At 47.5% G+C, this 12,145-nt stretch overlaps 1 protein-coding gene across 1 annotated transcript; it reads left to right on the top strand.

The window, feature by feature from the left end:
• Nucleotides 1–8,175: 8,175 nt before the first annotated feature.
• On the top strand, nt 8,176–12,145 carry LOC129735145 (heat shock factor protein 5-like). The gene is made up of 3 exons (XM_055700504.1): nt 8,176–8,500; nt 11,375–11,749; nt 12,141–12,145. Exons 1-3 carry the CDS (start codon nt 8,176–8,178, stop codon nt 12,143–12,145), a joined length of 705 nt encoding a protein of 234 aa, XP_055556479.1.

Raw genomic sequence — 12,145 nt, 5'->3', positions numbered from 1 at the left:
CCTGTGCATTCAGTCATATTCATGCGCTTTGCATTGATAGTGGTATTTGCATTCTCACGCTTTCTAAATTTCATAGAATCATAGAAGCATTTAGGTTGGAAAAGACCTTTCAGATCATTGAGTCCAACCATAAACCTAACACTGCCAAGTCCACTGCTAAACCAGGTCCCTAAGTGCCACATCTACACACCTTTTAAATACCTCAACCACTTCCCTGGGCAGCCTGTTCCAACGCTTGACAACCCTTTTAGCGAAGAAATTTTTCCTAATATCCCATCTGAACCTCCCCTGGCACAACTTGAGGCCGTTTCCTCTCATCCTATCACTTGTTACCTGGGAAAAAGTGACCAACACCCACCTTGTTACAACCTCCTTTCCTGTAGTTTTAGAGAGCAAGAAGGTCTCCCCCAAGCCCCCTTTCCTCCAGACTAAACAATCCCAGTTGCCTCAGCTGTTTCTCATAGGACTTGTTCTCTAGACCCTTCACCAGCTCCGTTGCTCTTCTTTGGACACATCTTTCTTGTAGTGAGAGGCCCAAAACCGAACACAGTATTCGAGGTGCAGCCACACCAGTGCTGGGTACAGCATCACTGCCCTTGTCCTGCTGGCCACGCAATTTCTGACACAAGCCAGGATGCTGTTGGCCTCCCTTATCTAGGGAAGAGTTGTACAGAGAAAAATGGAGTGCTGTTTGGCTTCTCTTTCACTAGGCATGGAAGTAAGCTCTGCTGCATTTTGATTTGAGACCTCAAGGATCATCATTCTAAATCAGGAAGGAGATAAATTTAAAATTGGCAGGGAGAAAAGGAAGGAGCTCAGCCTTTCAGCAGCTGATCAGTACCATGAAGTATAGGACTTTCCTGGATGGAGATGGCACCAGCTGTACCATTTTTAACTCTCCCAAATTTTTTTTGAAATCACGATAAATGTGAAGGGCTTATGTATTTGGCTTAGTGAAATGCTTCTATTACAGCTCCCGTCAGACTTATTTTCTAGAAAATTTGGAAACAGAAAACTGCTTGATTTAACCTTCTATTCATTAACTTGATTTCAGATCTGTGAATCTTATCTTCGCTGGCAGAGAAGGTTTGAGAAGGATGATAACCGTGATGCTTGGGGCTTATATACCATGGCTCATAGGCTTTACTAGGGAAGATGTTCGACATATGTATCCTTTCATCCAGAAGAATATACATGAACTATTGCGAGAGTCTGGATACTTACACATCCAAGCCACCAAACCAGACACTGCAGGTAATGAACCTTCTCTATATCACTATGAACTCTGTATACTGACTGCTTAAGGCATATAAAAACATAGTTGAACAAAAGCCAACCATGTTTGAGAAGCAATGAATTCTGGTGACTGAATGCAAGACATGGGGACAAGAGCTGTGTAAAAGGAAGTGAAAAGGAACCACTTAAAAAAAGATGGAGACTACAAATATCACTTTTCAAGGTCTTTTAAATGGCATACCACTTCTCTATGGCAAAGAACCCCTTTGCAAAAAGCCTCTTAAAGTAAAGCACAGGACCCTGAAATTGAAGCTTCTAGAAATAAATGTGGGTGAAAACAAGAAAAATACGATAAGCAAGTGCAATGTGAAACTTGCAGAAAGGTAGACACAGCCATAATACCTGAAGCCAGAAGCAGGATGTAGTGGGACCAGTAGATAAGGAGTCTGAAGAAAGGTATGGCCATCTCAGAAAAGTTAAATGATTTATTTGTATAATATTATCAAAGATGATGGGGTATTCCTTTATTGAAATAAACCCTCATCAGGAAAGACAGCAGAGCTCTCTCAGACTGGCATCAGGTATGGAGACCATAGAAGGAATAGCACCCCATCCTGGCATTTAACTGGAAAAGAGGAAACTCAAAGTGAAACGTCAGCTAATGCCTAGTCTGTTGCTTGAACTGATTGCAGTATCAGAGAAATAAAAGGAGACAAACCAGATACCAGGTTGGGGTTTTTTGGGTTTTCTTTTCAAAAGCCAAACAATGAAGACAGCCCCCAGAAAAACAAAGACCAGTATGTCTAGTGTCTGACCAGAAAACTAGCAGAAATGTTTTTAAAAGGAGAATTGATTTACAGGTGATAATATCACAGGGAAATCATGCTTCAAATATCAGAGCTCTGGCAGGATCAAGAAGCTGTGGATCTAGTAATGGAACATATTTATTTCCAAAAAAAGTTTTGTTGAGGTTTTTGGGTATAACATTCTCATACTCAAGGAGATTCAAATACAAGCAAAGCTTTTCAGCAGAGTACAAACCACAAAATGTGTCGCTGCGGTGAAGCTCTGCCAGCTGACTGTGGCAATTACTAGAGTCAGGAGGTTTTTATAGAATTTCCCCAGGACTTTTTTCAAAAAGGCACTTAATTAATGTCCTCTAGGTTTGCAGTGTATGTTCCCATAGGGACTGCAGCTTTTTCCTCAGGAGCTAGTACATACACCACGGGTCTGGGCAAAGGAGGTCTTCAAGAGCAACATCACTTACTCTTACATGCCACGTGGAGGGCATTTTGCTGCCTTTGAGGAACCAAAGCTTCTGGCACAAGACATCATGCACTTTGTCAGAAAGGTGGAACAGCTGTGAACATGCACTTTAGATACATATATAGAACAGAAGCAAGTTGTTCTGCCACCAGCAGAACCTTTACTTTGAGGGATCAAATAAATCCAATGTAATCACATAGAGAAAACAACATTTCATGTTGATAATCATTACAGTACTAAAATAGTTAATGACGCTCTAAAGCTTTTCTAAAGAATAAAAGAAAAAACCCCAAATTAAGCAGCTTGCCTTCTTTCACTCCCGGCACCATATCATTGCTGCACTCATAGTTCAAGTGTCACAGAATACATAAACAGTTTACTGCAGTAACACTGCACTCATCTGGGGAAGAGAGTAGAAAGAAACCGGCCCCTTGATCCTTTAGAACTAAGGCTTCTGTTTAAAAGCTTCTTTAAACACTTGAGTGCTAGCGTCTGAAATATGCATTACAAGCAGCTTTGGTGGAAGTGTAAAGGGTTTTGTTCTCCTGAGCACAAACACTCCTACGTTCAAGTTATATTTCATTCAAGAGACCAGGAATTACATATTCAAGTGGGCAGCTGCACACAAGGCAGCTTTCTTCATTCTAACAGTTTTTCCCCCTATGGGTAGCTTTAGCAGCTGCTACGCTATGTAAACAGATGTTTAATGGATAATAAGGCAGAGACAGCATTCCTAGTGTGCTCCAAGCTCAAAAATACCAACTTAATTTTCTCTTAGTTCTTTATCATTCCATTCCAAATGGTAAAGTTAAAATATGCACCAAGCGTAGCAGGTTACTTCATTTCAAATGATTCTTATCACACCATCGTGCAATTTTTGCTAGCAAGAAGCTGCAAGCAACCTTGCTACCAGTAGGCTCGAGTTTCTCTTCAAACGGGATAGAGCTGTTTGGAGCTGTTAAGCTCACTACATTACAGACACGTCTAAGTAGCTGACTGAAGGTTAAGTCCAGCAGACACCTAGCTTTGACACACTGTGCAAAGCTCTCAAGTGTTTCTCACCCTCCCTCCTTCTCCCATTCTGCACTAGACACCAGGCCAGAAGAAAGGGCTCGAGTTCTGCTCCCAAGTAATACGTTCTGACTTTGAACAGGAATTTGACAAGTAAAGATAGCGCTGAACTTGATCACACTCGCCTCACCGCCTCTTCACATTTCATAAACATTTAAGAGTCTAAGACTTAGAAGTAAAAGCAAGCAAGAAACTAACTTTTATTGTTGTTGTCTTAAGTGAGAACAAGCTAGCATATTGGGACAGGAGTCCTATGCAGGAGCGGGCTGGAAACTAATGAGAGAAACAACTAGGTATTGTGAAGGAGAATAGGAAAGATAAACATGGTTATCTAGTGTTTAATAGGTGTCTGCACGCTTGTAGAGATATATAGCTATGTAACTGCATGAATGATTCCTGCCCTGAGCCTGGTGGCGCATACAGCTGCGGTTTGTGTCCTGGCTCAGAGATGTAAATAGGGGCTTCTCTGTTTTGGTGAAAGTGTTTCTCTTTGCATAAAAAAAGAGGGAATGAAGGGAGTGACCCCAGAGGTATGTTCAGAGAAGGCATGCTATGTTTCGAACTTTTTGACTGAACCAGTTCTTGTTTGGTGTGCCCTTCCACCTATGTATAATGTTAATCCAAAAGAAGATGATATTGTTTACACTTTGAAAGTCGATCATTGACTTTCTGTTGATGCTAATGTAGTAGGAGGCTATGATTGGGAACGTATTGCAGCGGTTCTTCTCTTATCCGGAGTAACAGCAGGGAAAGCATTAAAGAGTTAAATCACCTTGTTTGGTAGGCGGTTAAGCATGTGAGTCAAAATTGCCGCTGCTTTTTGTTGTTGGTTCAAGGACATGGCTGTGAGGATTTTGATGGTATGCGCTGCGTGGATTTTAGGCACCCCATTGCAGCAACATGTTATCAAAATCTGAGAAAATGTCAGCCTTTTTGGCATCCATTCACTCAATTGGGAGTATTGTTTGTTTGCTATTACCTTGGTTGCTGTCATGTTTGCAAGGGCCCTGCAGAACATGGCAAACCTGGTACTAGCTGTTCAAAAACAAAAAGGGGAAATTGTAAAATTGTACGGAACAGAGACAGTGGGTTATTTTGCCATTGATAATGTGTCTTAGTTGCTTTTTTATTTGTTCTATTACTTATACCTTGTTTTTACTCGTTCGGTTTCAAAGGTTCTTTTTGTGCAACAGGAAGGGGGAGATGCAGGAGCGGGCTGGAAACTAGGACCATGCGTGGCAATCCGTTAGCTGAGGGGAATGTGCTCGAGCTTGTCTAGACAACGATTAACATGATGAGGCATGTTTACAGAGCACAGGGGAGTGGGGGACAGATGGCGCCAAGGATGGCGCCAAGGAAAGGTAACACCTTTCTGTTAATTGATGGCAGTTAACCACCAATCGGGGATTGCCTAGTATGCAAGGCTTAGCTTCAAGAACCAATCTGTTTCAAACGCGCAGCTTCTGAAAGTGTATAAAAACGCGTGCTTCTGTACAATAAATTGACATTTGCTTGCATCAAGCTGTGTCCCGTCTCTTCATTCGCCGCAGGGGCGTGTGGGCTAACAGCAATTTCATGGGTGAAAAAGAAGGAAAGCACTGAGTCCATAACACAAATTAGTAATAAGCTATTTATTCTTGCAGCTCCCATCACCTTTGGCTAATAACAATCTTTGACAGCAAAGTAACGATTAAAGTCCTCAGGACCAAATTTAACCCACTGACCATGAAGTGGCAAATGAATCCGCTCTTGTGGCTGAAGTCAAGAATGGCCAGTGGTACCAAAGGGACCGATGTTTCTGTGTGTTAGTTCTAGGGAATCATGCTCTGCATTTCAGTTATGGACTACGTATTGCTGGCTCTGCCCTGAGTTACGGATGATACACTAAAAACCTCACCTGTCCCACCATCAGGTAGTCATGGTCTTCTGGCACTCTCGCTGCACAGGGGGAGAGAAACCCAGATTCATTTCACTGAAGTAATGCAAAAGACAACCTCAGGAATGCCGAGAAGAATTTTTTGTGAAGTGGACATTTTTCTGGATTTTTCAGATTTGCATTCAGTATGCTTTACTTAAGTTTTAGCTGTTTACACTGAGCAACGTAATTCTTAATAAATTATTACCGAGGGGAAAAAAAATGCAAAGCCTCTTGGGAAGACGACAGCATGAGGTTACTAGAATCGCAGGCCGTTAATTCCTTGGGTAAAGCAACATCCTTCTGTGGTGCTGGATTTAGCTTTGATGACAACATTGACAAAATTTCTGCTTCTGGTTTAATTTGAAGTGTGAAACTCTGTTAGCCACCCCGCCCAAACACCATTTTCCTCACTTCAGCTATGCGGAAGAGCAGAGGGGTATTACTTTCAGTTTAAAAATAGGAACGGTTTCCCATCAGTTTATTCAATTTTGCCCCCTTTCTGGAACTTACTGCGCTTTTACTTGCCTTGGTGGTTAGGGGCTGTGCTGTAAACCAAAGCAATAAGGACGACTTTAGTTAAAGAAGAGGTTTGGGTTTGTACCTTCTTGCTAAGAAATTTTACGACAACTCCAAGATAATGTATTTGAGGTCACGAAACACACAGGTGCTCAGTCTTCTCGCTACTGTCTTGCTTTGAGGGCAGCCAAGAGAGAGGAATGTCATTTTCTTCCGCCACTGCTGGTGACCTGTGGGCAAGATGCAAGCAGAGAGAGAGATCACCGCACTCTTCCTTCCCCGGCTCCCTGCTCTTCTTTGCCTGTTGGTTCGTAGCAGATTCCTGTTCTGCAGCGGTAAGGATGGTTCTGCTGGTTCCTGCAGTCTGCCTGCAGTCACAGCTGGCAGCACAAGGCTGAGGAGAGGGCAGATCTGCACCAGTGCAGCTCAGGCACCGCCTCAGAGCTGTGCCAGCGCTCAGTGCAAGCACTCGCAGTGACAAAGGTGCCGCTTAAGAGCTCTGGCCTTTGTGAATATAGCTAATCTTGTTCTTTTTCTTTTTTCCTCTCTCTTTTCTTCACACACACGCACACCCCCACACCCTCCCTTAGCCAAGTAACATTGTGGTACCCAAAACATCCTGTGGCAATTAGTTCCCCGGTTTCCCTGTGATTAAGTACCTGATTTGATTTCTCCTATTTGAAAACCTCCAGTAGTCGTGCTTGCCTCCTTTACACTAACTACAACTTTACTCCCTATGTTTTTATACAATAACCGCCCCTCTGAAGATTCCTTCTTCAGTATTTCCTTCCGCTGAAGCTAGCTCTTACCCTCGCTGCTGATTTTCTCTGCCCCATTTTAACCCCACCTGATCTGTTCTGGCGTGGGGATCAGAGCTGCACAGGTCTGGGGGGGTTTAGGGCAAATGTGACACAATTCCCGATTTGTTCCGCGCTCCTCATAAATTTGCTTTTCCTTTTGTGAACTGCCAGTGGTTTTTAAGCCGACACTTTGCAACACCTGCTCTGCCGGCAGCATTCCTCCCGGCGGGGTAAGCACCAGCCCGGTGCACCCCCGGCACATGGAGCAGCTCCCCAGCCCCCCGCTGCCCGCGTCCCCCTCTGTCCCCCCCGTCCCCCCCGTCCCCGCCACCCGCGCCCCCGTCCGTCCCCTCCGTCCCCGCCGCCCGCACCCCGCGACAGCGCAGCGGCCCGGGCAGGTCCGGCTGCTCAGCAGAACCCGCCCCCGCCCCGCCCCTCCCTGGGATGCGAGGTGTCACGTGGCCCTGCGGCCCCGCCCCCTTTCCCGCGCGCGGTCCCGGTGCGGCGGGCAGCCATGGCGGGGCGCGGGGCTGCGGAACGCGTGCTCCCCGCTCTGCCCCGCCTGCAGCCGCTTTCCACGGCCCGGCGCCCGCCCGCGCCGTGGTTCGAGGACCTCCAGGCTGCCGCCGGGACGGCTCCGGGCTGGCGGCGGGGCCGCCCCGAGCGGCAACTTTCGGCCCCGGGCCTCAGCCGCCCGGTCGCTCACGGAAGCTAGGGGAGATGCCGGTGGCAGCGGAGCTGAGGGGCCGGCGGGGTGAGGGGACCGGCGGGGCGGAGGGGGTGGCCGAGGGGACCGGCGGGGCGGAGGGGGATGGCTGAGGGACGTGGCCCGGCTGAGGGGACTTGGGGAGCTGAATGGACGGCGGGAGCTGAGGGGGATGGCGGGGCTGAGGGGGGCGGCGGGGCTGAGGGCACCGGCGAGCTGAGGGGGGGCCGGGCTGCGGCCGTGCCGTGCCGAGGGACCGGGGCGCTGCGCGGACCAGCGCCGCGGCGGGGCTGAGGGCCGGGGGCCGCGCGCGGCGGGCGGCGCCTCGCAGGCGGGGCACGTGCCGTTCGGCGCGTGGCGGGGGGAGCGGAGGAGCGGGGCGGCGGTTGAGCGCGGCGTTGGCGCCACCTACCGACACGGACGCGTCGCAGCAGCCCGGCCCCGTCAGTGCCGACACCTTCCCCGCCAGGCTGCGGCGGCTGGTCGACAGCCCGCGCTGCCGCTCCGTTCGCTGGGGCGCCTCCGGCCGGGGGCTGGTCATCAACCGGCCGCGCTGTGAGTGCGAGCTGCTGGGCGCCGGGCCGGCCGTCGCCGCGCAGCCGGGTGGCCGTGGGGCAGCGGCAGCCGCCGGCTTCTTCAAGACCACGAACTTCAGCAGCTTCATGCGACAGCTCAGTCTCTATGGCTTCCGCAAGGTGGGGGTGTTGCCGGGGAGCGGTGTGCTGGGGCCGGGCCCAGAGGGTGGACAAGGCAACGGTGGCAACGGCACCGGGCCCCTGCATCGCTTCCGCAGCCCCCACTTTCGCCGCGACCGCCACGACCTCCTCGTCCACCTGAAGCGCCTGACGAAAGGCAACAGGGCGAAGATGGCAGCGGGCCTGGATGTGACCAGCCGCCCACCCAACCGCTTCCAGCGCTTGCTTGGCACGCCACTGGCCGGGCAACCGCTGCTTCCGCCCTCGACGCTCAGCAATGCCAACAGGCCTGGTGAGTCGGAGTGGGCCGTGTGGGGCCTTGGTGGGTTTTTGAGAAGCGCTGGGTGGCATGGGATTTGGAAATCAGCACTCCCCTGAGGGAGAAGGGTTACCTGTCCTTGCCGGTGGCATCTCAGTTCACCTGGCGTAGGGAAGCTGTCGTTGTTTATGCAGGTAGATCTGCTGCCAGTAAGCATGAGTAGCATGGTTCACATGTATTTCAGGCTGCCTGTAGACTATAGTACAGTCTCCATTGCGTACTACACTAAGAACACCCTTGCCCGATCTCTGTGGAGCTGGCACAGCTCTACCAGATGAACGTTACCGCTTCTTGCCCATCGGTAAGGATGCCCATCAGTAGGGGTGCTTAATAAGCTGTCATTAAATGTGTGCGAGACAGTGAGTCATGTGAAGTGATAATTAGAGCATCGTGTTAGTTTTGTGCAAAGGAGGCAAGACCTGGTAGTAAGATTTTTGTCGGTTGTCTCCTGAAAAAGAATTCACAAGCTATGCAGTTTTTAAAACGGATTGCATGAGTAGGTGAGAGCTAATTAGAAAATAATACTGCTGAAAAGCCCTAGAACGTGTTTTCTTCCTTTCTAACGCTCTTTGAGAGGATCTGAGTTTTCCCAAGACAAGTCTGAGCCCTCAGGATTATTCCACACGTTTTGTATCGGCCCGAAAGCTTTGTAGCTGGCGCTGTGTAAGGCAGATGTGAATATCTTGCTTTGCAGTGCTCTTGGGCTGCTCTAACTGTGGGCTGCTGCCAGAAGAGCACTCCTGCTTCCCATTCCTTTGGTGGCGTGTTAACTGTCATCTTCCTTGCAGCTGATACAGCAACATGTTGGTTCAGCGCAACGATCGGAGAAGACTTCAACAGCCTTTTTGTGGCTGGCTCCTGGACCCGGGTGATGCACCCCGTGGGTGCAGAGCTGTAAGGCGCGGTGTAGGAGGAGCGGCAGGACTGTAAGGCGCGGTGTAGGAGAAGCGGCAGGACTGTGCGACCACGGGAAGGGGAGAAGCAGTTGACGGTACTGCTCTCTGCAGCACCGGCTGGCATTTAGAGCAGAGTAGGGTATCACCATGCTCGTGGTTACTGTGTCAGGGTAGGAACTGTCATCTAATTCAAGTGGTGTTTTCCGTGATGTGTGTGGAACTGCACGTGCAATACCAAGAAAACAAAATGAAGCATCGGAGAAGGGATGGAACTTATTTCAGTAGGGAGGCTAGGAAGCATTTAAATTAATGATTTGATGTGAACGTTGTTAACGCTAAGATGAGTCATTGCAGACTTCAATGACATGTGGTTTGTCTGATGTAATGCAGACCACTGGTAAAGGAAATTATTAGAAAGAGATGACCTGTTCATTTTTTGTCCTCTGTTTTGATGGCTGCAGTTTCAGAGTTTTTGCTCTAGGAGTCTCATTTTCTAGAAAGACTGAACAAGGAAAACACTGGGGTTTCTATGCAGTCAAGTTCTGACAGGCTGACAATGCACTGTTGCGCTCTGTACTGACTATTTAGGGACACGTCTTTGCTGTAAATGTGAGGTAATTTGATAGATAAGAGATACTTGTGTTTGCAAAGCGTCAGTCTGTTCCCAGTGTCTTGCAGCGTGTAACGCTGTGTTAAACATTCAGGAACAATTCCTGGACAGCAACGGGAGGTGGGTAACTTGGCATCCTGTGGTGTCTTGTGTATGTGTTAGAACTAGATAATCTTCATGTCCCTATCCAAAGGTAAAATATAAACAAAAGGATTTTCATACCCCTGTTCCTTCTCTGTTTATAAATGGTGAAAGTACTGAACAGGAAATAAACGGTCCTATACGTTAAGTCTTAGCAAATCTTCAGGGTCAGCTGGTATTTATTTAGTGATTCTTAATGGTTAAATGTGAACTTGCAGAATAATGACTGTATGTTACTGATTTCTTGAATTAGCTTCCGTCAGAGGAGTGCCAGAGGTAAATGTGAGGCTATTTTTAAAAAAAACACCTTTTGAGTGAGAATTGGAAACTACAGGTCTGAGAAAGCCTGGCTTCTAGATCAACCCTATTGATGTGAACCATCCTGAAACTTGTAATTCTCATGGCTAAATGCAATCCTGCAGGGGAGTCACAAATGCAGTAGTTCTTAGAGAAATCAATGAGCGCAGGCGTTCGGGGTGTTACTGTCAGTGTTTCAAGAAAGCCACCGAAACAGAAATTGGGCTGTCATGGTATAAAAGCAAATACCATTTCATGAAACAGTAACTGTCTGAGAGAGGAAACTGTAAAATAATAGAGAAGAATAAAAGGACTATCTAGGAAATAGCAAAATGGCAAAGTCTGGGATATTTTAGTCTGCACTGAACTAGTTGAGCTGACTGAGGAAAAACTGGCTTTGAATTTTTTTTCTTGACCAAATAAATGACTTGTCATAAAGTACTTGCAAAGTCCTTTGGAGGATTTTGACATTGCCCTTCCCTTAGCTGTTTGTGAGCTGTCAGTAGTGGAGTTTGGTCAAATCTTGCTTTATGATGTCCCTTTTTTAAAACGTATTGTCTGATTTAACACACAGTACTTTCAAAATTGCTTTTGTTTGGTTTAGTAAGTTACTACACATTTTGATTTATAGCACATTTCTAAATATGGGTAACTCGTTACTGCCAGTTTAAGGAGGTTGAATGCTACGCAGACACCTGTGTTGGCGCTTCACTCGTGTGCCGCACAGCAGTTACTGCATGCTCGGGTCTAAGAGTACAGTCTCCTTTCTGGGTTAAGTATGCTGGAGCAAAGGCAGTCTTCCCAAATCATGTTGTAGAGCCTTGGCTCCTCATATTGCCTTTCTTTGCCTGTGAAAACTCCTTTCCTTAACACTTGTTTCGCTTTATTTTGTACCCACTGCAGGACTGCTGACTGTAGGACAGTTTCATCAACTTTACGGTCAAGGTGTTTTCCCTCCTTACTCCTACACGGCAACCTCGTGCCGAGCCCCCAGCACTTCACCAGCACAAAGATTAGGTCCGACTCCAGTCCCTTCCACTTGGATCCAGCAGGGACCACTTGGGTTGCTGCCAGGGCAAGGGGCTTCCCCAGCTTTTCCAGATAAAGGGGCTGCCTTTCCGGTACTCCAGACGCTTCCAACGGGAGCCACGTACACACTCCAGCCTGTGGCTTCTCTTCCGCCACTTCAGCAAGGGACTCAAAGCGTTGCCGCATCCATTGCAAATTGTAGCAGCTCTGCATCTTCAGTGCCGTACTCACAAACCTGCTGTCCAACAGGTATGGAAAAAAATTTCTGCATTTGCTTTTCGAAAAGAGATTTTAAAGTGAGACTTTCAAATATTTTTCTATAATACTCTGCCATGTGTATATCTCAAGTGAGAATTAGAAAGTGTCAAGTCTAAAAGGAAGATGGACCTTTAAAGCAAAAGGAGTTTCTGTTTGCTATTCGTGTCCTTCCTCCAGATTTTGCGTGTCCCCTGGTGATTTTCTGGATAGCCTTTCTGTTGAGGTGAAAGGGCGAGGAGAAAAACATTTGTCCAAAACTAGTCGGTGTGAGGCTAACTTTCATTTTTGTTTTTTCAATTAAGCAAAACTTGGACAATGATATTAAAGCACTGAGACCTTGTTAAGAAGTAGTATCCTAGGCCTTGGTCTCATGTTTTTCCAGGTTAA

Source organism: Falco cherrug, unplaced genomic scaffold (genome assembly GCF_023634085.1).
Source record: "Falco cherrug isolate bFalChe1 unplaced genomic scaffold, bFalChe1.pri scaffold_41, whole genome shotgun sequence".
Taxonomy (NCBI): domain Eukaryota; kingdom Metazoa; phylum Chordata; class Aves; order Falconiformes; family Falconidae; genus Falco; species Falco cherrug.
The sequence above is the reverse complement of the archived record's forward strand: the minus strand, read 5'-3'. Positions and strand labels throughout refer to the sequence as shown.

What these genes read in the sequence shown, in the direction of transcription:
- LOC129735145 (XM_055700504.1), top strand. Translation starts at nt 8,176, where the DNA reads ATGCGACAGCTCAGTCTCTATGGCTTCCGCAAGGTGGGGGTGTTGCCG. An exon ending in CAGCAATGCCAACAGGCCTG is followed by an intron (nt 8,501 to 11,374) that starts GTGAGTCGGAGT and finishes TACCCACTGCAG; the next exon opens with GACTGCTGACTGTAGGACAG.